This window comes from Oncorhynchus nerka, linkage group LG11, assembly GCF_034236695.1.
Source record: "Oncorhynchus nerka isolate Pitt River linkage group LG11, Oner_Uvic_2.0, whole genome shotgun sequence".
Taxonomy (NCBI): domain Eukaryota; kingdom Metazoa; phylum Chordata; class Actinopteri; order Salmoniformes; family Salmonidae; genus Oncorhynchus; species Oncorhynchus nerka.
Window position 1 is genome coordinate 55,866,122 of NC_088406.1, and position 25,293 is coordinate 55,891,414.

At 42.6% G+C, this 25,293-nt stretch overlaps 1 protein-coding gene and 1 non-coding gene across 5 annotated transcripts in view; both read right to left on the reverse strand.

The window, feature by feature from the left end:
* Positions 1–4,119: 4,119 nt before the first annotated feature.
* The window catches only part of atg16l1 (ATG16 autophagy related 16-like 1 (S. cerevisiae)), a 59,204-nt gene continuing 38,030 nt past the window's right edge, over positions 4,120–25,293 (reverse strand). For all 4 annotated transcript variants that reach the window (XM_029673317.2, XM_029673314.2, XM_029673316.2 and 1 more), the window contains 8 exons: positions 18,734–18,804; positions 15,704–15,775; positions 13,095–13,215; positions 12,800–12,905; positions 11,261–11,410; positions 10,827–10,874; positions 10,430–10,531; positions 4,120–7,169 (listed from right to left, as the gene is read on the reverse strand). In XM_029673317.2, the coding sequence (XP_029529177.1) occupies positions 7,076–7,169; positions 10,430–10,531; positions 10,827–10,874; positions 11,261–11,410; positions 12,800–12,905; positions 13,095–13,215; positions 15,704–15,775; positions 18,734–18,804 (764 nt within the window). In that variant the 3' untranslated portion in view covers positions 4,120–7,075. The remainder of the gene's footprint in view (positions 7,170–10,429; positions 10,532–10,826; positions 10,875–11,260; positions 11,411–12,799; positions 12,906–13,094; positions 13,216–15,703; positions 15,776–18,733; positions 18,805–25,293) is intronic.
* Positions 13,432–13,695, reverse strand: LOC115137830 (small Cajal body-specific RNA 6). The gene has a single exon (XR_003864860.1). It is a non-coding gene; the product is annotated as a small Cajal body-specific RNA 6 (non-coding RNA).

The following is a 25,293-nucleotide window of genomic DNA, read 5'->3' on the forward strand; positions in this document are numbered from 1 at the left end:
CGGTCCTGCTGCTGGGTTGTTGCCCTCCTACGGCCTCCTCCACGTCTCCTGGTAGCGCCTCCATGCTCTGGACACTACGCTGACAGACATAGCAAACCTTCTTGCCACAGCTCGCATTGATGTGCCATCCTGGATGAGCTGCTCCGTCTCATGCTACCACTAGAGTGAAAGCACCGCCAGCATTCAAAAGTGACCAAAACATCAGCCAAGAAGCATAGGAACTGAGAAGTGGTCTGTGGTCACCACCTGCAGAACCACTCCTTTATTGGGGGTGTCTTGCTAATTTCCTATCATTTCCACCTGTTGTCTATTCCATTTGCACAACAGCATGTGAAATTTATTGTCAATCAGTGTTGCTTCTTAAGTGGACAGTTTGATTTCACAGAAGTGTGATTGACTTGGAGTTACATTGTGTTGTTTAAGTGTTCCCTTTATTTTTTTGAGCAGTGTATATTTATATCAAACTGTGAAGATCACACTCAGATATTTGAATATCTCAGTATCTTGATGCTATCTGAGCTAACGTTCTGAATGTTTACTTTGTTAGCCATTTCACGCCTGATTGGCTAACGTTAACACGAGCAGTCAAGACAGTTGAAACTGTTACATTTTCATGTACAGGAGCTGGAGGAATTTACATTCATAATGGTCTGGGTCTAACTTCAACCCCTGTTGCGTGCTTCATTGCCAGACTACAATAAAACGGGGCACTCGCCTGAACCCAAAGATCCTGTGTGTGCGCGTCTCACGGAACCCAAACCGTATTGTGAATACATGTATTTTGTCCCCCTACACCAAACGCGATCACGACACGCAGATTAAAATATCAAAAACAAAAAAACTATTATATTACATTTGGGGACAGGTCGAAAAGCATTAAACATGGTCAATTTAGCTAGAAAGACCTCTACTCCAACAATTAACCCACACAAACAGGTCAACCGAATCGTTTTTAGTCATCTCTTCTCCTTCGACTTTTCCTTCTCTTGACTTTATATTGAGTTTGGCAATTTTCATAATTTTCAGTCACCCACATGGGTATAACCAATGATGAGATGGCACGTGGGTACCTGCTTCTATAAACCAATGAGATAGGAGAGGCAGGACTTGCAGCCCTTGGCAAAAAAAGATGCTCGTTGGTAAGGGCGAGCAGTGTGGATAAAATCATTTAATAATCTATATTTCTAAATTTATTTTGCTACGCTGGAGAGTAGTCAGGGTATCAGTTCTGCAACGTAGCGCCAGTCAATAATTGAGGGGTTACACATGCGCAAGCAAAATCACAATTTGAAATCACCAATCCTGTTCCACAATCTCACTAAAACATATTCAGCCATCACTCAGATGCTACGGTACACACGCTTTACTCACCGATGCATTGTAGAATTGAGGCATCTTCCTTAAATTGGATTATTCTCCTTGAAGTGAATACTTTACCCTGGGAAGCAGCCCTTACACACGTGACAGCCCCCAAGTGTCACACTTAAGATTACTTCATTGGTCAATTCCACACAAGGTTCAACCAAAACTTGACTCCTGCTCTTAACCCGAACCCTCCTAAAGACAGTTTTTTTTTTGAGAGGTGCTGCTGCGGCCAAGGGCACAACGACAGGCAATGGAATCTAGGAACCTACAGTTGCCAACTCACTGCACGCCAGATTTTTCCCGTCATACCCGAGATTTGAACTGGCAACCCCTGGCCACTGGCTCGCCTCTCTAACCGCTAGGCTACCAGCCACGCCAGTAGGGTAGCAGGGTGGTGGCCCAAGAGCAGCTAGGGCTTTTGCCACGTTCCTTTTCTTGCGTAAGTTGGCCTTATTGGAAGCCTCCTAATAGAACAGGAAGAACAGTCGGAAAACAGGAGACATATCTATCCCTACCACACACCTCAAGTTAAACCATAACTAGACGGAGATGCTCTTCCTCCCTGGAAAACCTGCCCACGCAAAGACCTTTGACGAGACTGTCGTTCTCTGCGACAGATACTTCCCTTGAGGAAAAGTCTTAGCTGATTCTGTTGTGTGTAGAGCATGAACCCACAGGTGCGGGTCACCACTGCAATTAAACTGCAACTCCCTGTTAGCTTATGCCATCAGTGGCCGTATGTGTCCAGTGTCTCACAGTAGGAGTTCTGATTTAAGGTCTCAATGAATAAGATTACATGAACATGGGGGGGGGGACCTTCTCCTAGATCAGCACTTTTACTCATAGACCTCTAACTCATCTAGAATACTGAAGTCGATCTGCATGTTACAACTTATTTAATACATAATTCACACAGCAAGCTTTTGATGGCCATTGTGTTCTGCCAGTATATTACCATAGGGCACCATACATTCTATAAGTATGTCTAAAACAGACACTACCCCCTTTCTGAAACACATTATCAAACTTTCCAACGACCTAATGCAGGCACAAATGTGTCATCTGAAAGGAAATGGACAACAATTCTATGGATGCAGGGCCTAAAATAGTCCATGAGATCATGATACACTATAAATATATACACACACACAAAAGTACATGGACACCCCTTCAAATGTGTGGATTTGGCCATTTCAGCCACATCAGTTGCAGACAGGTTTATAATAAAAATCGAGCACACAGCCACACAATCGCCATAGACAAACATTGGCCTTACTGCAGAGCTCAGTGACATTCAACATGGCACCATCAAAGAATGCTACCTTTCCAACAAGTCAGTTAGTCAAATTTCTGCCCTGGTCAACTAAGTGCTGTTATTGTGAAGTGGAAACATCAAGGAGCAACAATTGCTCAACTGCGAAGTGGTAGGCCACACAAGCTCACAGAACGGGACCGCAGAGTGCTAAAGCGCATAAAAATCGTCTGTCCTCGGTCGAACTCACCGAGTTCCAAACTGCTTCTGGAAGCACAATAACTGTTCATCGGGTACTTCACGAAATGGGTTTCCATGGCAGAGTAGCCACACAAGCCTAAGATCACCATGCGCAATGCCAAGCGTTGGCTGGAGTGGTGTAAAGCTCACCGCCATTGGACTCTGGAAACGTGTTCTCTGGAGTGATGAATCCCCCTTCGCCATCTGGCAGACGAATCCGAGTTGAGGATGACAGGAGAATGCTACCTGCCCCAATGCATAGTGTGAACTGTAAAGTTTGGTGGAAGAGGAATAATGGTTTGGGGATGTTTTTCATGGTTCGGGCTAGGCCCTTTAGTTCCAGTGAATGGATATCTTAACGCTACAGCATACGACATTCTAGACGATACTGTGCTTCCAACTTTGAGGCAACAGATTGGGAAAGGCCCCCAAGCGAGGTCCATACAGAAATGGTTTGTCGAGATCGTTGTGGAACAACTTGACTGGCCTGCACAGAGCCCTAACCTCAACTCCATCGAACACCTTTGGGACAAATTGAAACAGCGACGAGCCAGGCCTAATCTCCCAACATCAGGGCCTGACCTCACTAATGCTCGTGGCTGAGTGGAAGCAAGTCCCTAGAGCAATGTTCTAACATCTAGTGGAAAGTCTTACCAGAAGAGTGGAGGCTGTTATAGCAGCAGCCAGCCCTGCATTAGACAGTTAAATGAGATGCCGCATGAGCTTAGTTTAAGTTATATTCACCAAGAATCCATGGGTATATCATGAATTGAAATGGCAATAAATATTGCATTTGTACTTTCAAGGATCCAATATTTCTGAATGAAACTACTTTGACATTATGCACCCATTAATCTCTAGTGGACAGATTTAGTTAAACATAACTGGTACCGTAGAATCTGTCACCATCATATGGGATGCGTGATAACAAGCAGCAATTAGTGCCGGCTCTTGGGTTTCGTCACTGGTAATTCGGACCTAACAGGATTGGGTGAAGGCGGTGCTCAAACTGCTTTGGTTCGACGGATGACAAACAGGCTGAGAGTTCCCTTTTGTGAGGATGAGGACTTCGCATACAGGAAATCTCAATTTCTAACACGCTTATCCCCAGAACCTAATCGAGAACAAATCACAGAATATTTTACGGGCTAACCATTACACAATTTGTGGAAAAGCTGTTCGCTGTATTGAGAAGACCATGTGCCTAAATAGAATCTCTCATATGACTAATAATTCTGTAGTTTGTTGTAGTGCACATCACCAACAGTAAGATAGTAATTTTATTGACACACGTCATCTGTAGTCAGCTACCATCTGCCTCACCCCAAAAAACGATATAACACAAATGTTCCCACACTTTCTCAGTGTGCATACATTAACACATACATGTTTCATATACATACATAATATAACTTAAGCTTTACAATCTTTTTGCTGATCGCAGAGGGGTGGGGTAAAGGACTGCTGATCAGCAGTTTACCAAGCACATTTCAAAACCAACCTCCCCTTCCCCTGGCCTGTACACAATGACTGAAGCTTGGAGTTAACTGTGGGAAAAGGAGTCCTGGGTCATGTTCATAAGAACATGGAACAAAAAAATAAATAAAACTGGAAACGAAAATTAGCTGTCTTATTGGACAAGTCCAGATAGTCCTCCCCGGTTTCAGTTCATTTTCTCCTATTTGGTGCCTACTGAACATGACCCCGAAGAGGGCAGGATATGCTGGCCTGTTTCAACAAAACACTCTTAAGAGAGAATCCCCTGTTCGATCTTATCAGTGCCTTGCATCCTCCTGGGCATGTATTCATACAACTCAGATCAGATAGTGAACATTTCATTATTAATGAGTGAAAGACACTTTTCTGGGCCAGCTTTACTCAGTGTTTGCACCAGTTATTGTCAGAGTGGAAAACATGACCAACAAAGCCAAAAACATGACACCATTGATCTTCAAACTTTATCTTAAACTTTTCCCCTCTGGAAAAATTACAAGTGCAAATTTGGGTGCTTTCAGCAGACGTGTATATTACAAGCAGGATCAATGAGTTAGCCAGCTAACTTTGATAAACAGAAATAAATCAGATTTTCTGGTTCATTAGGAAATCTAAACTAAGATATGTGCTTCTGGTTGTTAGTTTAATCAGACCATGCATTTTCAAACGTGTCCTTCAAAAAAATGTTATTTCAGAATATTTAGGCAAGTTTGCTGGCTAAAGCATTGATCTTGCTTTGTACTAGACCCCTCAGGACTCAACGTTGTGGAACTTTCAGATAGAAATAAGTAGAACATGGCTCTGACATATTGAACAAAGGAATCATTGATTCTATTTATGGTATTTCTACCCGCAATGTTCGACAATATTTCACTACTGAACCTGGCCCTTTGTCAGCAGATCCCATTGGACCGAGTGATCCTTGCGGGACTGGGGTTCCCTGCCCATGTGGTGAACGATAGATACTAGTCATTGATATTTAGAACAGCATCATGTAAACATGACACATGTCATGTGTGTCAACAAGTCCATTGAAATAAAAAAGAAAAACAAACAAAAACAGCATGCAAGTGTTAAGGAGTGGAGCTAATCCCCAGGCTATGGAGGACCACAGTATCTGCTTAACGTCTTCGGACGATGGGGTCAGCTTTAGGCCTACATAAAAGTTCCGATACAAATACATTATGTAGATTAGAACATACTGTACATGCTTTTATAGTGGGGAATCATGTCAGCTCTACAGGAAACATCTCTTGCAACGTCCTGAACTATGCATCCCTCCAGAACGCGGCCCAGCATTTCACCCCTGGAATCGAGGTGAGCTGACCAATAAAACGGGTCTAACAGTTGACCGATCAATAACAGAATTTCAAAAAGACCAGCACATGCTGTGGCCCTCCAAGACCGGAACATGGCATTATTTTAATGTTGACAGTGACTGATAGGACATAACACTGAACAAACACCTGAATAAATAGTATTAAGCAGATGTGCCAAGTGTGTGGGTTCATTCCAGCTGTCTAGAGAATTGTCATCTCAAACAGCATTCCCTGTTTAAATGTTACATGGGGGGCATGGTCATTGTGATTGGCACATGAGTTTGTTTTAGAGAATTGTGTTTACTCTTGTTCACAACACGTGTTCACTCCTTACAGCAGTGTTCTTCAATCCTGGTCCCAAGGACCCACGAGGTGTGTAAGGCTTTTGTTCCAGCCCAGTACAACTACTTAAACTTGTTGTGGTGTGTTGGTGCAGAGCTATATAACAGGCCCTGTGGGTATCCAGGACAAGGTTTGAAGAGCACAGCATTACAGTATTAACTTGACAACTCAATGCTCCCATACAGTTGGAGACAACCAACCAATCACCCACCTTGTGCCATTTCAGACACAGCAAAGGTGGTGCAAAGTGAATGGAAACACCGCTACATTAGAAAGACAGGGAACTGCACAAAATGCTTTCCGTTATTGTTGCCATGCATTCATTTTTTTTAAGGACAAAAAAAGGAATTGTACTTAAAACTGAAACCTGGGCCCAGTTTTTCAAAGTTACCTGATCGGATTTTGGCAATTTGTTTAGATTAAATACATATAAATAGAACGAATCTAACAGACGTCCCCATTCAAGTCAATGATGCACGTGTTCTATTAATTCTATTTCTACAGATGAATTCTATCCAATTACCGAAATACGATCAGATCAGTATGGAAAAAGTGGGCCCAGGAGACAGACTTAAACTTTAAAAGCTTCTGCCCACCCCAAGGTCTTGTAAAACTAACGACGTGTCCAATTGCAGCCTTAAAAACCAGACAATCCAGCTCTGTTTATAGTGGCAATTTGGCAACAACTGTTTTATAATGTCATCTTTTAGTTAAACTGTCTAACTCATTCGCCTTGCCATGGTTGGATATAATTTCAAATGGATATATAATTTTGTTTAACTTTGAGAAAACTCTGCCTTCATGGCTCACCACTGACACGTTCAACTGGACACTAAAACTCTGCTGTCACCCATTGGCCACCGGATGACCTCCTTTGGGTAAGAAAACAACTCCCCCAACGTATCGGAGCACAGAATGGTCCAATGCCAGTGAGGCAAAGTTGATGCGGGGGTTGGCCGTTAGAGGGTGGGGCTAGGGAACCCCCGTCCAGTCTGTGCCTCCATTGAACAGTCCAGACAGAGCCAGTCACCCATGGCAGAGGGCCAGAGCAGAGCATAGCCAATCACATATCAGACCAGAGGACGGCCTTGCTGCCCTTCTCCACACTGACCACGTAGGCTCCCGATGGCGACCAGGACACCGAGTTGATGGCAGAGCTGAGAGAAGAGACAACAGAACGTCAAACCTGAGCAGGACGGCATAATGGGAGTGTCAGGTAGAAGTTGCACCTTTACCCCAAAGAGATAGAAAAAGTGCCTTTCCTTGCATCTGCGCCAGCATGGGCTGCGCCATTGAGGGCTAACTTCATTTTAAAGTACAATCTCTTCTACCATGAGTCGGTCAACAAACAAAGGGGTCATACTGCCACCTGGAGTGTGTTGTCTGAACAGGCAAAACACACGGTTGGTGATTTAATGCCATTGCAGTAATTTAATGTTTGCTGACGAGTAGAGCATTTGGAAAGTACTCAGACCACTTGACTTTTTACGTTACAGCCTTATCTAAAATGGATTAAATACATTTTTCCTCGTCAATCTCTACACAGTACCACATAATGCCAAAGTTAATTTTTTATTTACCTTTATTTAACTATTCTTATTTTCAATGACGGCCTAGGAACAGTGTGTTAACTACCTTGTTCAGGGGAAGAACGACAGACTTTTTACCTTGTCAGCTCGGGGATTTGATCTTGCAACATTTCAGTTACAAGACCAACGCTCTAACCACTAGGCTACCTGCTGCCCCAAATGTACACACACAAGTTTGGACACCTAGTTATTTAAGGGGTTTTCTTTATTTTTACTATTTTCTGCATTGTAGAATAGTGAAGACATCACAACAATGAAACATATATTTTATATTTCAGATGTTTCAAAGTAGCCACCTTTTGCTTTGATGACAGCTTTGCACTCTTGGCACTCTCAACCAGCTTCATGAGTCACCTGGAATGTATTTCAATTAAAAGGAGTGCCTTGTTAAAAGTTAATTCATACCTTCTTAATTGATTGGATATGATTTGGAAAGGCAAACACACCTGTCTATATAAGGTCCCACAGTTGACAGTGCATGTCAGAGCAAAAACCAAGCCATGAGGTCGAAGGAATTGTCCGTAGAGCTCCGAGACAGGATTGTGATAAGGCACAGATCTGTGGAAGGGTACCAAAACATTTCTGCAGCATTTAAGGTCCAACACAGCCTCCATCATTCTTAAATTGAAGAAGTTTGGAACAACCAAGACTCTTCCTAGAGCTGGCCGCCCGGACAAACTGAGCAATCAGGGGAGAAGGTATTGGTCAGGGAGGTGACCAAGAACCCAGTGGCCACTTTGATAGAGCTCCAGAGTTCATCTGTGGAGATGGGGGAACCTTCCAGAAGGACAACCATCTCTGCAGCACTCCAGCAAATCAGGCCTTTATGCTAGAATGGCCAGACAGAAGCCACTCCTCAGTAAAAGGGACATAACAGCTTGCATGGCGTTTGCCGAAAGGCACCTAAAGGACTCATACCATGAGAAACAAGGTTCTCAAGTCTGATGAAACCAAGCTTGAACTCTTTGGTCTGAATGCCATGCGTCACGTCTGGAGGAAACCTGGCACCATCCCTACGGTGAAGCATGGGTGGCAGCATCATGCTGTGGGAATGTTTTTCAGCAGCAGGGACTGGGAGACTAGTCAGGTTGGAGGGAAAGATGAACAGAGCAAAGTACAGAGATCCTTGATAAAAACCTGCTCTAGGGCACTCAGGACCTCAGACTGGGTCGAAGGGTCACCTTCCAACAGGACAATGGCCAGAAGCACACAGCCAAGACAATGAAGGACTCCATATCCAACCTGACAGAGCTTGAGAAGATTGGGAGAAACGTCCCAAATACAGGTGTGCCAAGCTTTTAGCACAATACCAAAGAATAATCAAGGGTTTAATCACTGCCAAATGTCATTCAACAAAGTACAGAGTAAAGGGTCTGAATACTTATGCAAAATTTCAGTTTTTTTTATTTTATACATTTGCAAAAACATCTAAAAATCTGTTTTTGCTTTGTGATTGTAGGGTATTGTGTGTACTTTTTTGAAAAAAAAAATAAAAAAATATTCAGAATATGGCTGTAACCTAACAAAATGTGGAAAAAGTCAAGGGGTCTGAATACTTTCCAAATGCACTGTATATTTAAGCAATAAGGCCAGAGGGGATGTGGTATACAGCCAATAAGGGCTGGTCTTCTGCACGAGGAGAGTGCTGGGACACAGCCCTGAGCCGTGGTATATTGGCCAAATATCACAAAACCCCGAGGTGTCTTATTACTATTAGAAAACTGGTTAAAAAAACAAACATAATTAGAACAGTAAAAATAGATGTTGTCACACCTGTGGTATAGCATGGCTTTCAGCCAAATCAGCATTCAGGGCCCAACCCACCCAGTTCATATTGGTTGATACAGAATTCCATCCAGGATGGCAGCAGGTGATATTTCCGTAACCCATAGCATCAGCCAATATAAACTTTGAAGAGTCTTGAACTGTCAACATGTACTTTTCCTCTGCCAACAAGAGTAATGAACAGCAACAACCCCATAGTAGAATAGTTTACCGAGGTATTTACCTAGTCAGCTTGTCGTTGTGTGTGTTCTGTGTGAGAAATAAATATTCCTTGAGGTGCATTCAAGTTGCGAGTGCCACAAGGAGAGAAATATGTATTCTGATAAGCAGTCAATGCACATTTCTTAATGCAATTGCAGTAATCTTCTGAAAGCAATTTTGATCGACTTTGTTAAAAAGAGGGGAATCCCAGCTTTCCATGGCTACTACTCCTTCTCAACTCCTAAAACGGAGCGCTCAGTGCTGTATACGAGCATGGTTTAGGCGCATTTAGCCTCCATAATTCACTGTGTGCATAGGTGAGACCAGGGGATAAATGTAACACATTCACTGTGTTTATGTTAAGTTTTTGGTGGAACACTAAACACATTGATCATGTTTAGAGTTTGGGATCTAGCTACTGATTAGCCCAATTGAGTATGTATATGGTTAACCCTGTGTCTCAGCCTATTTAATTATATTTTCATTAATTTTTGAGTAGAATATCACTCCCCAGAACTGCCTTTCTCAGTCCTTATACAAGTCTCCAGGTGGTTCATGCCCCTGGGACCCTCAGATAATCCTTACCCGAAACTTTGCCACTACAGCTAAAATTCTATGGGAAACACCACATAGAAAGTCCCACCCAGTTCACTACTTCAAAATGGTCAAAGTCCTCAATGGCACTGCTCAAGTTAAAACAGGCTTTGTGGTACTAAAGCTGTATATCCAGGTCTATGGCTTACCTTCAAATCCTGAACCTGAAACCATTACAAAAAGTGCAAAACTGACTAGAAAACAGTGCGGAAGGAAGACTTGATCCTACTCCGGAAGTTCAAACTGACCAGTGGTTCTTGTCCAGGGTGCGCTCCAACTTGCCCGTCAGGACATTCCACACATACAAGGCGCCATCTGCAGAGCCCCCCGCCACGTAACTGCCATCAGGACTGAGTACACAAGGCAAATAATAGGGTCAAAATAAGGGGCTCAAATGGAGTCATGGGACTGTGGTTGGAGAGGTGAGCATGTGCACACTTGCATGGAGAAAGGTAGGGAATTTGACCACAACCGATGTTAGTAAAAACTAAACCAATAATAGCCATTTGGGACACAGTCCAATCTATTCCCTACCTAGTGAACTCCTTTTGACCAGGCCCAATGGGCTCTGGTCAAAAGTAGTGCACTATGTAGGGAATAGGTTGCCATTTAGGACACAATATTGGTGTAAAAGGTGTCACTCACCTGAAGGTGACTCGGGTCCAGTCAGCGCCACACTTGAAGCCCTGAGCACTGGGAGGAGAGATGAGAACACACAACATAAACCTCCAACACCACTAATCCACCACTAATCCGCGTCAAACATGGGTTCAAATAGTATTTGGTTTCCTTTGAAATACATTGAGTGTTTGATTGCGCCTGGATTGCCAGACATGCAGGGTTTGCACTATTAGGACAATTCCATTGCCTAGATATAGCATCTATTCACCAATAAGAATAAAGAGAATCTCTGACTACCAACGCATCCGATTGCTCAATTGACAATATGGGTGAGGCTCTCCATAACTAAATATATTAAATGAAAACCCTGAGCGCTGGCTTGACACAGCAATTGGTGTGTGGTGGTCAAGTGAGTGATCTGTAGTGTGCAGTACTAGAGCAGTGACATGTCCCCGTACCTGAAGGTCTGGCGGACCGCGTTACTGCGCAGGTCGATGATCTTAACCAGGTCGTCCCGGGAGCAGGTGAGCAGCTCGGTGCGGTCGTGGTTCAGGTCAAGAGATGTGACTCGGCCCAGGAGCTCCAGCTCGCAGACTATACTCTCCGCTCTAAAAAAACGAACAATCAAATGATTCAGCAGACACCACAGCTAAAAAATGTGTTAGGAGAGGGGGGCATTCATGATAGCACACGGTAGCAAAATAAGTTTATTGGCCACATTCATGTAGGTCCCTCCCAGTTTATGCATGTATGCTTCCGCTTGGTTCCTAGTGAGTACATCCCAGGACAAAAAGCCAGTGTCACGACAAGAAAATTACCCTCAAGGCAAAGAGCCTATACAACCATTGCCCACGACACAATTACACTGGGTATGTATGATTTTCCCCAGCTGGGTTCTCCACTTCCAGTATTTGGATACTCTCCTATCGCAGCATGAGAGCAACATGTTCCCCCTTTTCTAGCATGAGTACTACTTTTAAGTTTGGTAGGGCGCATGCTAAATCGGTTAGCATGCTAACTGGAATTTAAGCAAAGTCAGGGGGACCTACTGGCTAAATTAGCGAGCTAGCCACGTAGATTAGCTAGCTATAGCCATTTACATTTCTTTTTCCATTTTAGGTAGTTTTTTTGTATGTTTAACTAGCTTAAGTTGAAATTGTGCTGCATATGAAATCTATTTCATGTCCATGTTGCTCATTAGTGCACTCATACCCTCCATTTCCAGCAACATTGCGATATTGCTATTGTATCATAGTCTTAAGGGGGTACTGTAAAATGTAAATTTTCCCCAAAAACTGTTACATATCTTCCGTTTTATTTTTCCTTGTTTTTGATTATTTTGCATTTTACTGCTCAAAATTACAATCATTTATAGAGAAACCAGTCCAGATGTTCAGGTTCAGATGACCTTTGGAGGTCTGGGCAAAAAAAAAAAAAAAACATTTTTATTTGAGTGTAATTCCCCTTTAATTCCACATCTAGGAGAGAAGAATGCATTTGCCGAGAAGTTTCTGTACTGCTGCTGCTAATTTCACAGAAGACTTTGAAAAACAAATGGGAAGCATACATTAAGCATTACTAGGGATATGGTTATGTTTACAGTTTGTCAGGTTAAAGGGGCAATCTGCAGTTGCGCCATCCATTTTCGGACTTCAAAATTGATAATATGTACCTATTGATTCTTGAAGAATATAACTTAAACACATCATGAGCTTAGTTCAAACAACGAACCCCATCAGAACCCGAAATAAGGTTATTTTACTACAATGTTTGTTTACAAAGTAAATATACAAAAACACTAAATAACCTCAAAATATGGTTAAAACTAATTTTGATATCATGGATGGTAAGTCCCATTTCTCCAGCCCTATCCCACAGTACTTTACCGAAATAGGGGAGGGGAAATCGCTTGATTGTTTCCCCTGCGGATTGCCCCTTTAAGGTTAGTTGGATGTATACACCCCATCTAAAAATGGGGACTATCCCTCCACACTCACCTGATGTCCCAGAACCGCACTTTCTTATCAAAATGGCCGCTCATGACACACTGCTCTGTGCAAACTATGTCATTACAGCTGGACCCAGCAAACACAGTCTTCATGCCTGAGGAAGAAACAGACTGGGGGTTCCTAACAAGAAAAACTAATCCGCAATGCGGATCTGCGTTAAAATCTTAAAAGCCATTTTGTGTGGCTGAAAAAATACAAATCCTTTTAAAAAAGGGGAACCAGAGACGAGGAACAAACAAAATGCTAAAACTAAAAGGGGATAAGAAAAAAAGTAAACTCTTACAGACTTTGCTGCGCAGGTCCCACAGTTTCAGAGTCCTGTCGTAGCTCCCGGAGACGATACGAGCGTTGTCCAGGAGAAAGCGAGCCGCCAGCACCTTCCCGCTGTGGCCTGTCAGCGTGTGCTGGGGGGAACGAATGAAAACAAGCATTTATTGGCCAAGCTCAGATAGCGTTTCACTGAGCATTTTCTTCCATTTCGTGCCAAGTGAACACAACCCTGCTCAGCACAATCTCTGGGCCATAGTTGGAGCCTATAACTAAATAGGCCTGGAGATTTCACTCAGTCACGTTAAGGTGAAGGAAAACTCATGGCCCTTTGTGTTTGAGAACACAGGTGTGGTCTCAGTTTGAAAGTTGAGATCAGCGGCCCAGCCCCATATCACAGCCTGATACTCCTTAGGGATTGGTTCTGTTGGACTTGTCACAGTGACTCCATGGTTTCTTAAAGACACAGGATGTGACATCATCCTCCATGTCAGCAGCCCGTGTCCAACGATGCACAACTAGAGCAGGCTGGGCGTAGAGCAGGAGCTGTTAGGAGCCGATGGATAGCAGGCAGTGGAGCTGTGCATCAGACCTTTTACATCATCACATCATTGACCATCAGCACAGGATTTTTGACGTCTCTCACAAACAGACTAAAACAAAGTTATTTTAGGCCCCGAAAGGGGCTTATGTTCTTCTGTACATTGCATTCGGAAAGTATTCAGACCCCTTGACTTTCCATATTTTGTTACATTACATTAAAATGTATCTACACACACACACACACACACACACACTACCCCATAACCTGCAAAAACAGGTTAGACATTTTGCAAATGTATAAAAATAACAAATAATTTAAATAAGTATTCAGACCTTTCTTGAAGCACTTTTGGCAGAGATTACAGCCTCAAGTTGTCTTGGGTATGATGCTATAAACTTGGCACACCTGTATTTAGGGAATTTCTCCCCCTTCCTCTGCAGATTATCTCAAGCTCTGTCAGGTTGGATGGAGAGCGTCGCTGCACAGCAATTTTCAAGTCTCTCCAGAGATGTTCGATCGGGTTCAAGAACAGGCTCTGGCTGGGCCACTCAAGGACATTCAGAGACCTGTCCCAAAGCCACTCCTGCATAGTCTTGGCTGTGTGCTTAAGGTCGTTGTCCTGTTGGAAGGTGAACCTTTGCCCTGGAGCAGGTTTTCATCAAAGATCGCTGTACTTGTATTCAAGGAGTTCAATCTTGGTTTCATCAGACTAGAAAATCTTGTTTCTCATGGTCTGAGTGTCCTTTGGGTACCTTTTGCCAAAAACTCCAAGTGGGATGTCATGCGACTTTTACTGAGGAGTGGCTTCCATCTGGCCATCCTACCATAAAGGCCCGATTGGTGTACCACTGCAGATATTGTTGTCCTTCTGGAAGGTTCTCCCATCGCCACAGAGGAACTCTGGAGCTCTGTCAGACTGACCATCGGGTTCTTGATCACCTCTGACCAAGGCCCTTCTCCCGATTGCGCAGTTTGGCCGGGAGGCCAGCTCTAGGAAGAGTCTCCGTGGTTCAAAGAGTCTTCCATTTAAGAATGATGGAGGCCACTGTGTTCTTGGGAACCTTCAATAGTGCAGAAATGGTTTGGTACCCTTCCACACAACTGTGCCTCGACACAATCCTGTCTCGGCGCTCTACAGACAATTCCGTTGACCTCATGCCTTGGTCTTTGCTCTGACATGCACGGTCAACTGTGGGACCTTATATGGACAGGTGTGTGCTTTCTAAATAGTGTTCAAATCAATTGAATTTACCACAAGTGGACTCCAAGTTGTAGCAACATTAACATTGATCAATGGAAACAGGATTCACCTGAGCTCAGTTTCAAGTCTCATAGCAAAGGGTCTGAATACTTACGTAAGGTTTCTCTTATAAATGTGCAAACTTTTCATTATAGGGTATTGTGTGTAGATTGGTGAGGAAAATATTTAATTCATCCATTTTAGAATAAGGCTGTAACGTAACTAAATGTGGAAAAAGTGAAGGGGTCTGAATACTTTCCTAATGCACTGTATGTATTGAGCTTGTCTGATACTTTAAAGCACACTGATCAAATAATTATGACACACAAATGACTCAAGAGGAAGCCAGAGATGATGGCCTAACCAGGAGAAAAAAAAAACATTTTTTAAATGTTCCTGATACCCCCTCCTGCCGGACATCGCAGATTCTGCGGTTAACACCTCTAAAGTAACCGGTAATAGGCTACACCAGAGGTCGGCAACCTTTTCCATTGAGAGCCAATTTATCTTACAATTTCTACCGATGTGCGAGCCAGTTATGATTTTCATTTGCACATTTGTGGAATGTTTAATTTAGTTTGTAGTCTTTAGCTCAAAATCACTTACATTTTGGTTAATCTAAATGATACAAATCTAAAAATAACCTACATAAAACAAACAGAAACGTCGCAGCCTGCAGGTAGAAAATATACTGATAAAAATAAACATTCTATAAATCACATTGGCTATGCATGGCCTGTCAGCCCTACAACCTTCATTTGCATGCTAGAACAATAAGGACAAGCTAATTGGGTTTGTTTTGTCCTGGATGTATAGAAGGGCCCTTCTGAGGCATACTTACCCTCAGTCTGTAGTCATCCACAGTCCAGATCCTACTGGCAAAGTCATTGGATGCAGCCAGCAAGTAGGAGCCCTGCGACACACATCACCCAGTTAAACAGTGGAGTGGAAGAGCATCATTGCAGTCAGACATAGGTTATTCAATTACATTTTCTAAACCTGAACTCTGAGGCCCACTGAAAAGAAACAAGAAATCTAGTTCAGAGTAAGACAAGAAAAATAGTTCAGGTTGCAACAGCTCACAAAAGACCAAAGATGGACAGTCGTGACTCATTAAACTTGCTGTGCAAGTATCCACAAGCAAAAAAAAAAAAAAAAAAAAAGTCAACATGTCATCCCCCACGCATAATGCAGCCCTTTGGCCAATTATTGCCAACAATTCAAGTTCAAACAGGACAGGAGATATGCTTGTTCAAAGTTTATAAAAGCCGGATCCCTATGGAAAAACGTGTCGTCATTCACAAGTTTGTCAAAATTGGGCTAGTGGTGTCATAATATCGTGTATAACTAACGCACGTATGAACGGAGACAGATCCATAGTCTCCCCTCAGATTTCTATTACTGGTCATGCTGCAGGGTTGGGGTCAATTCCATTTAGACCTTCAATTTCTGAAATGTAATTGATCCCAACCCTGCTGCAGAGGTAGCAAAACAGAAGGCAGAGGTTGCCTGTGATCTGAATAGGGGAAATGAGATATTGCCTGAAATGGTAGCCTATTTCCTATAAAGTGCGCTTCACTTTATAGGGCAGGGTCCTTTTTATTTTCTTTGTTGGACATGACTAAAAACACAAGCAAATCAGCTCCAAGTGATTTCATAGTGAAATATACTTTCCAAATGCAGTGAACTCAGACCTCGACTTTTTCCACATTTTGTTATGTTACAGCTGTACTCGAAAATGCATTCAATTGTCCCCCCCAAGTCCACACACACAAATATCCCACAATAACAAAGCAAAATACAGAAAATATCACATTTAGACAAGTATTCAGGACCCTTTACTCAGTAATTTGTTAAAGCAACTTTGGAAGCAATTAAAGCCTCAAGTCTTCTTGGGTATGAAGCTACAAGCTGGGCACGAAGCTACAAGCTGGGTACACTGTATTTGGGGAATTTCTTCCATTCTTCTCTGCAGATCCTTTCAAGCTCTGTCAGGTTGGATGTGGAGCGTCGATGAACAGCTATTTTCAGGTCTCTCCAGAGATGTTTGATTGGGTTCAAGTCCGGGCTCTGACTGGGCCACTCAAGGACATTCAGAGACCTGTCCCAAAGCCACTCCTGCGTTGTCTTGCTGTATACTTAAGGTCGTTGTCCTATTGGAAGGTGAACCTTTGCCCCAGTCTGAGGACCTGAACAGAAAAAAATGGATCTCGCTGTACTTTGCCCCATTCAGCTTTCCCTTGATCCTGACTAGTCACCCAGGCTCTGCCAAAAACATCCCCACAGCATTCTACCACCATACGTCACCCTAGTGATTGTGCCAAGTTTCCTCCAGACGTGGCGTTCGACATTCAGGCCAATGAGTTCAACCTTGGTTTCATCAGAGCAGAGAATCTTGTTTCTCATGGTCTGGGAGTCTTTAGGTGGCATTTGGCAAACTCCAAGCGAGCTGTCATGTGCCTTTTACTGAGGAGTGGCTTCCATCTGGCCATCCTACCATAAAGGCCCAATTGGTGGACCACTGCAGATATGGTTGTCCTTCTGGAAGGTTCTCCCATTTCCACAGAGGAACTCCAGAGCTCTGTCAGAGTAACCATCGAGTTCTTGATCACGTTCTCCACAGACTGCTCAGTTTGACCGGGCGGCCAGCTCTAGGAAAAGTCTTGGTGGTTACAAACTTCTTCCATTTAAGAACGGAAGCCACAGTGTTCTTGTGGACCTTTAATGCTGGAGAAATTGTTTGATATCCTTCCCCAGAGCTGAGCTCTACGGACAATACCTAAGACCTCATGGCTTGGTTATTGCTCTAACATGCATTGTCAACTGTGGGACCTTATACATACACAGGTGTGTGCCTTTCCAAATCATGTCCAATCAATTGAATTTACCACAAGTGGACTCCAATCAAGTTGTGGAAACATCAAGGATGATCAATGGAAACAGAATGCACCTCAGCTCAATTTCGAGTCTCAGAGTAAAGGGTCTGAGAATACTTATTTAAATAATATGTTTCTTATTTAATACATTTGCAAAAATTCTTAAAAACCTGTTTTCACTTGGTCATTACAGGGTATTGTGAGTAGATTGATGAGGAAAATATTGAAATCAATTTTAGAATAAGGCTGTACCGTAACAAAATGTGGAAAATGTCAAGGGGTCTGAATGCACTTTATATACAAAAGTGGACACCCCTTCAAATTAGTGGATTTAGCTTTTTCAGCCACACCCGTTGCTGACAGGTGTATAAAATCGAGCACACAGCCATGCAATCAATCTCCATATACAAACATTGGCAGTAGAATGGCCATACTGAAGCGCTCAGTGACTTCCAACATGGCACCGTCATAGGATGCCATCTTTCCAACAAGTCAGTTCGTCAAATTTCTGCCCCGCTAGAGCTGCCCCGGTCAACTGTAAGTGCTGTTATTGTGAAGTGGAAACGCCTAGGAGCAACAAAGGCTCAACCACAAAGTGTTAAGCCGCACAAGCTCACAGAAAGTGACTGCCGAGTGCTAAAGCTGGAAGCAACGTCAGAACAAGAACTGTTCGTCTTCATAAAATGGGTTTCCATGGCCGAGCAGCCACATTCAAGCCTAAGATCACCATGAACAATGCCAAGCATCGGCTGGAGCAGTATAAACGCATTCTCTGGAGTGATTGATCACGCTTCACCATCTGGCAGTCCGACAGACGAGTCTGGGTTTGGCGGATGCCAGGAAAATGCTACCTACCCGAATGCATAGTGCTAACTAAAGTTTGGTGGAGGAGCAATAATGGTCTGGGGCTGTTTTCATGGTTCGGACTAGTTGATGATCCATGATATAGGGTGCCATTTTAGACAGGCTAGGAGATTAATCAGGATGACACTCACAGCACTGTCAAACTCTATACTGGTGATCCCGGCGTTGCTGCCAGTCAGAGCACCCTTAGGCTCACAGCGACCTGCATACAGGAAGAAAACAGGGGTATTCATTAGTGCACACACACCGTAGCAAAAAATGTTGCATAAGAAAACGTTTAGCAATCAAAACAAGCTTTTCTTATTGGACAAATTCAGGTTAGTTTATCGCCGTTTCCATCCATTTGCTTCCATCCATTTGCTTCCTTTGGGTTGCTAGGGAATATACCCCAGAACCATATCTAACCGGTGCCTACGGAAGTCCCTGACCAGTCTACTCAAATCTTAGAGACAAATAAATGGCAGTCAATTTGAAAGGGGGTGATGTCTGGGCCATGTTAAATTGTAGCACGTGACGGAAAACAAAAATTAGAGTTTCGTATTGGACGAAACCCCCCCCCCCCTCAAGCCGTTTTTTTTGGTGACGAATGAACAAGACCCATGACAGACTGCTACAACACAGAACAAAAGAGTACCCATTAAAATACGCACCAACTGAACAGTCAACCATTTCAAAATTACAACCTTTGTGCAATTCTATGTAGCTATGGTAAATAATCTGCATTGACATAAGGGGTGGGAACGTTTAAACGAAAATTGGGATCCTTAATTTTAAGAAAAATCCCTGACAGAAAGCTGTTCCCCTCCCCCAAAAAATGTATCACAGTGCAGCTGGATAGCCCGCGCTGCTCTTCGCTAATGATGTGAGCGTGTGTTCAGTCTTCGGTCTGTTTCGTGTAGAATATCCTGGCCTATTCATTGATAGGCCCTGCTTTACTGAATTTGAGAGACATTGCAAGCAAAGAAATTGCGAAATACAGCTTTTGATTGCCGACAGATGGGCCTAGTGTGTGGTTCTGACTCGGACAGCCTGGTGGCCAACCTGCCTATACTTTGCCCCTCCCCCGCAATGAAAGCTGCGCCTGTGGTAACAGAATCAGAATTCTTTAGGTAACATCTGAAAATGAATAAAAAACATCTTATTTATCGAAGTATGCTGATGTGGAAAAGTTACTTGGGCCCAGAGAGGGGAGAGGTTGGGTTGGTCTTATCTGTGAATGTGTCTAACTATTCCTAAACCATGTGAAGGGATGGTGTGATTAATGGGGAACCAGTTAGGTGGCTCCACAATGTCTGTGTGCAAGTCACTCATCTCTCTGTAAGCTTGTCCAGGAGGGGTTGTATTTTTTATGGGAGTATCTAGAAATTGACAATTGATATACATGTCATTGGATGAGATAATGTTTTGGTTCTAAGTGGTACCAAGAACGAGATAAGAAATTCGGTTTAGGAGACCAAACTGAAGGATAATTTATAGCCAATGCTGTCTGGCTATAGGATACTCCTTTTCTTCAAGTAAAAGGTTCTTTGTGTAATGTTCCTAAGATCTGTTATTTGTCATGCGAGTTTAGATGGGTGTGTCTTTGCTATAAAGGATCTCAGTTGCCATTATGTTGACACTCTGAGAATTCATTTATAGACACTGAATTGATTTGAGAGTCACAGGGCTATGGTGAAGCTCATAATTAAAGATGGACTTTATGATAACTCTGACTTGTGTGTGGTTTCCTCTCATGACTTGGTAATACAGGAAATTTCCATGACACGTCTCTCATAGAAGTACGGCAACTAATATCAGTCTCCTCCAGTCCAAAAACATTTCATCTTTGGAGTCTATTCCTAGTGGACGATTCCTACCAAAAAAACATCCTTCCCTGGCTTTTCCAAAATGATTGTATTTTGCATTACTTATTTTAAAGCATTTTTATAAAGGTTTTCATACCTATTCACAACTTAACCCACAAAGACAACGCGCTGTATGACATTGGTACCCAGCCACGTGCAAAATACCTCACTGAATGACAAATGTGACCCGTTTCAGGAAACTAGGCGTATGTCGCAAGTCAACTTCACAGGAGAGCCGTTTGAATGTAACAAATATTTTATTGGGCAGAAATGCCTACTGGAACATGTGAACTTTCATGTGCCTTAATAACAAACAGTATGCCATCTGTAAATACGAATACAATTGTGAAATTACGAGCCTTGTTGGTTAACTTCTTATGGCTGGGGGCAGTATTGAGTAGCTTGGATGAATAAGGTGCCTAAAGAAAAACAGCCTGCTCCTAAGTCAGTTGCTAATATATGCATATTATTATTAGTATTGGATAGAAAACACTGAAGTTTCTAAAACTGTTTGAATGATGTCTGAGTGTAACAGAACTCATATGGAAGGCAAAATCCTGAGTTGAAATCAAAACAGGAAGTGAGAAATCTGAGCTTTGTATGTATTCAGAGTCCCCAATGAAATCCCCTTGAGATAATGTTGCACTGCCTAGGGGTTCCACTAGATGTCAACCATCAATATAAATTATAATGAGACTATGGTGTTGTGGGAGTAAATGATAGCAGAATGAGTCAGGTGTCTGGCAGTCAGCCATTTTCTGATCATGCTTATTCCTCATGGTAGTCACTTGCGTTCCATTGCTCACGAAGACCAGGAGTACTCCGGTTGGAACTTTATTGAAGATATATGTTAAAAACATACTAATGATTGATTCTGTACTTAGTTTGATAGTTATATTACAGGTCGAAGAAACTGAAGTTTTTGTCCGATATAACGCTGACCAGAATGAGCGTTTGGATATGTATACCAAACGCGCTAACAAAAGAAGGTATTTGGACATGAATAACGGACATTTTCAAACAAAACAAACATTTATTGTGGACCTGGGATTCCTGGAGTGCTTTCTTATTTAGATCAAAGATAAGGGAATATTTATCATGCAATTTCTTGTTTATGTTGACGTCAATATGTCAGCTATTGTGACAAATTTTTCTGAGCGCCATCTCAGATTATTGCATGGCTGGCTTATTCCGTAAGGTTTATTTGAAATCAGACACAGCAGTTGCATTAAGGAGAGGTATATCTATAATTCCATGTGTATAACTTGTATTATCAACTACATTTATGATGAGTATTTCTGTTGAATGATGTGGCTATGGAAAAAAAAAATCACTGGATGTTTTTGGAACTAGTGAATGTAACGCACCAATGTAAACTCATATTTTGATAAATTAACTTTTTCAAACAAAACACATGTATTGTGTAACATGAAGTCCTATTAGTGTCATCTGATGAAGATCAAAGGTTAGTGATTAATTTTATCGCCATTTCTGCTTTTTGAAACTTTTTAGGAAAAAAAGCCTGTGTTTTTCTGTGGCTGTGGTGACCTAACAATCGTTTGTGGTTTTGCTGTAAAGCATATTTTAAATCGGACACTGGTGGGATTAACAACGAGAATAGCTTTAAAATGGTATGACATACATGTATGTTTGACGAATGTTAATTGAGATTGTGTTTTGAAAATGGCGCCCTACACTTTGGCTGTTGTCATATCGCTCCCGTTAACTGGATTGCAGCCATAAGAAGTTAAGCCACAGAAAGACAGCACTCTTCCCACTAGCCATTGTTAGCCGAGATAATGAGTGGGCTGGACATGCCGAGAGAGGAGTTTGGATTGGTCTGCCATATAGGATGCTTCTGTCCATTTGAGCTGGTCAGTGTGTGTTGGTAATCCTGTTGAAAGCGGCTTTTTTTTAATGTATAGTGGAGCTGCATAAGTATTGCTCTCCACTTTCTGGAGGATCAAGTTTTGAAATCAGTGGAATTACAGTATGATAGCTAAAGAGAGGGAGAAAACACCCGTCTCCTGATCACATCTTCAAACTAAGGGCAACCGTGGCATGGCATTCGTGAAGGGGAGACTGTTCCATCATGCATGATGATATATGGGTAAGATAGTCTATCTAGCTACATTCAGATATTACACATTTCTACTTGAGAGAAAGTAGTTTCATTTCAAACTAAAGTGCACTGTTAGCTGGCTGGCTCCCTAGCTAACATGTATGACATTGGTATCCCAGAACTGTTTGCTTTGCTAGCTAACATTAGGCTCGAACATGGAACTTGGTTGGTTAGCTCCCAGCAGATTCATGCAGGATAGTAACGACATGATTTGGCACTATGTTCATTGTTGTTTCACTAGCTAACGATAGCTGGCTGGCTTCTTAGCCAACTTTACGTGTGTGATCTTATGCCGCTTACCTAGCTAGGTTCATTGTTTACTTAGCTAGCAACATGTCTTAAGCTAAAGTGTACTGTTAGCTAGCTAACGTTAACCTTTTGGGATAGGGGGCAGCATTTCACTTTCGGATGAATAGTGTTCCCAGAGTGAACTGCCTCCTCCTAAAGATTCATTCCATACATCGTTTAGCTTGTTTCTATGACCTGTAACGGAACTTTGAGTTTTTGTCTGGACGAAGTGCTCGTGCCTCATGAAGATGGATTGCTGGGCTGAACACGCTAACAAGTGGCTAAATGATAGACTTTATGGAACAAAGTCATTTATTGTCGAACTGGGATTCCTGGGAGTCCCTTCTGATGAAGATAAGTGAATATTTAGTGTTTTTTCTAACTTCTGTAGACTCAAATGGAGGACATTCCTCTGGCTGTTTTTGGGTTCTGAGAGCCGTTCTCAAGTTATGCTTTTTCTGTAAAGTTTTTTAAAAATCTGACACAGCGGTTGCATTAAGGAGAAGTCTATCTTTCATCAATGTTTATTGTTTAAGTATTTCTGCAAAATCACCAGATGTTTTTGAATCAAAACATTACTGCACGTAACGCAGCAATGTAAACTGAGATTTTTGGATATAAATATGCACATTATCAAACAAAACATACATGTATTGTGTAACATGATGTCCTATGAGTGTCATCTGATTAAGATCAAAGGTTAGTGATTAATTTTATTTATATCTCTGCTTTTTGTGACTCCTATCTTTGGCTGGAAAAATGGCTGTGTTTTTTTTGACTTGGCTATGACCTAACAATCATATGTTGTGCTTTCGCTTTAAGGCCTTTTTGAAAATGGACACGATGGGTAGATTAACAAGAAGTTTCTCATTTGCTGTATTGGACTTGTTAATGTGTGAAAGTTACAGTATATCACAAAAGTGAGTACACCCCTCACATTCTCGTAAATATTTGAGTATATCTTTGCATGTGACAACACTGAAATTACACTTTGCTACAATGTAAAGTAGTGAGTGTACAGCTTGTATAAGTGTAAATTTGCTGTCCCCTCAAAATAACAACACAGCCATTAAATGTTTAAACCGCTGGCAACAAAAGTGAAAATGTCCAAATTGGGCCCAAAGTGTCAATATTTTGTGTGGCCCCCATCATTTTCCAGCACTGCCGTAACCCTCTTGGGCATGGAGATCATCAGAGCGTCACAGGTTGCCACTGGAGTCATCCTTCATGCCTCTATGACGACATCACGGAGCTGGTGGATGTTAAAAACCTTGCACTCCTCCACCTTCCGTTTGAGGATACCCCGCAGATGCTCAATAGGGTTTAGGTCTGGAGACATGCTTGGCCAGTCCATCACCTTTACCCTCAGCTTCTTTAGCAAGGCAGTGGTCGTCTTGGAGGTGTGTTTGGGGTCGTTATCATGTTGGAATACTGCCCCGCGGCCCAGTCTCCGAAGGGAGGGATCATGCTCTGCTTCAGTATGTCACAGTACATGTTGGCATTCATGGTTCCCTCAATGAACTGTAGCTCCCCAGTGCCGGCAGCACTCATGCAGCCCCAGATCATAAAAATCCCACCACCATGCTTGACTGTAGGCAAGACACACTTGTCTTTGTACTCATCACCTGGTTGCCACCACACACGCTTGACACCATCTGAACCAAATAAGTTTCTTGTTCTCATCAGACCACAGGACATGGTTCCAGTAATCCATGTCCTTAAGTCTGCTTGTCTTCAGCAAACTGTTTGCGGGCTTTCTTGTGAATCATCTTCAGAAGAGGCTTCCTTCTGGGACGATAGCCATGCAGACCAATTTGATGCAGTGTACGGCGTATGGTCTGAGCACTGACAGGCTGACCACCCACCCTTCAACCTCTGCAATGCTGGCAACACTCATACGTCTATTTACCAAAAGACAACCTCTGGATATGATGCTGAGCACGCGCACTCAACTTCTTTGGTCGACCATGGCGAGGCCTGTTCTGAGTGGAACCTGTCCAATTAAACCGCTCTATGGTCTTGGCCACCGTGCTGCAGCTCAGTTTCAGGGTCTTGGCAATCTTATAGCCCAGGCCATCTTTATGTAGAGCAACAATTATTTTTTTCAGATCCTCAGAGAGTTCTTTGCCATGAGGTGCCATGTTGAACTTCCAGTGACCAGTCAGTATGAGGGAGTGAGAGCGATGACACCAAATTTAACACACCTGCTCCCCATTCACACCTGCGACCTTCTAACACTAACAAGTCACATGACACCGGGGAGGGAAAATGGCTAATTGGGCCCAATTTGTACTCACTTTTGTTGCCAGCGGTTTAGACATTAATGGCTGTGTGTTGAGTAATTTTTAGGGGACAGCAAATTGACACTGTTATACAAGCTGTACACTCACTTTACATTGTAGCAAAGTGTAATTTCTTCAGTGTTGTCACATGAAAA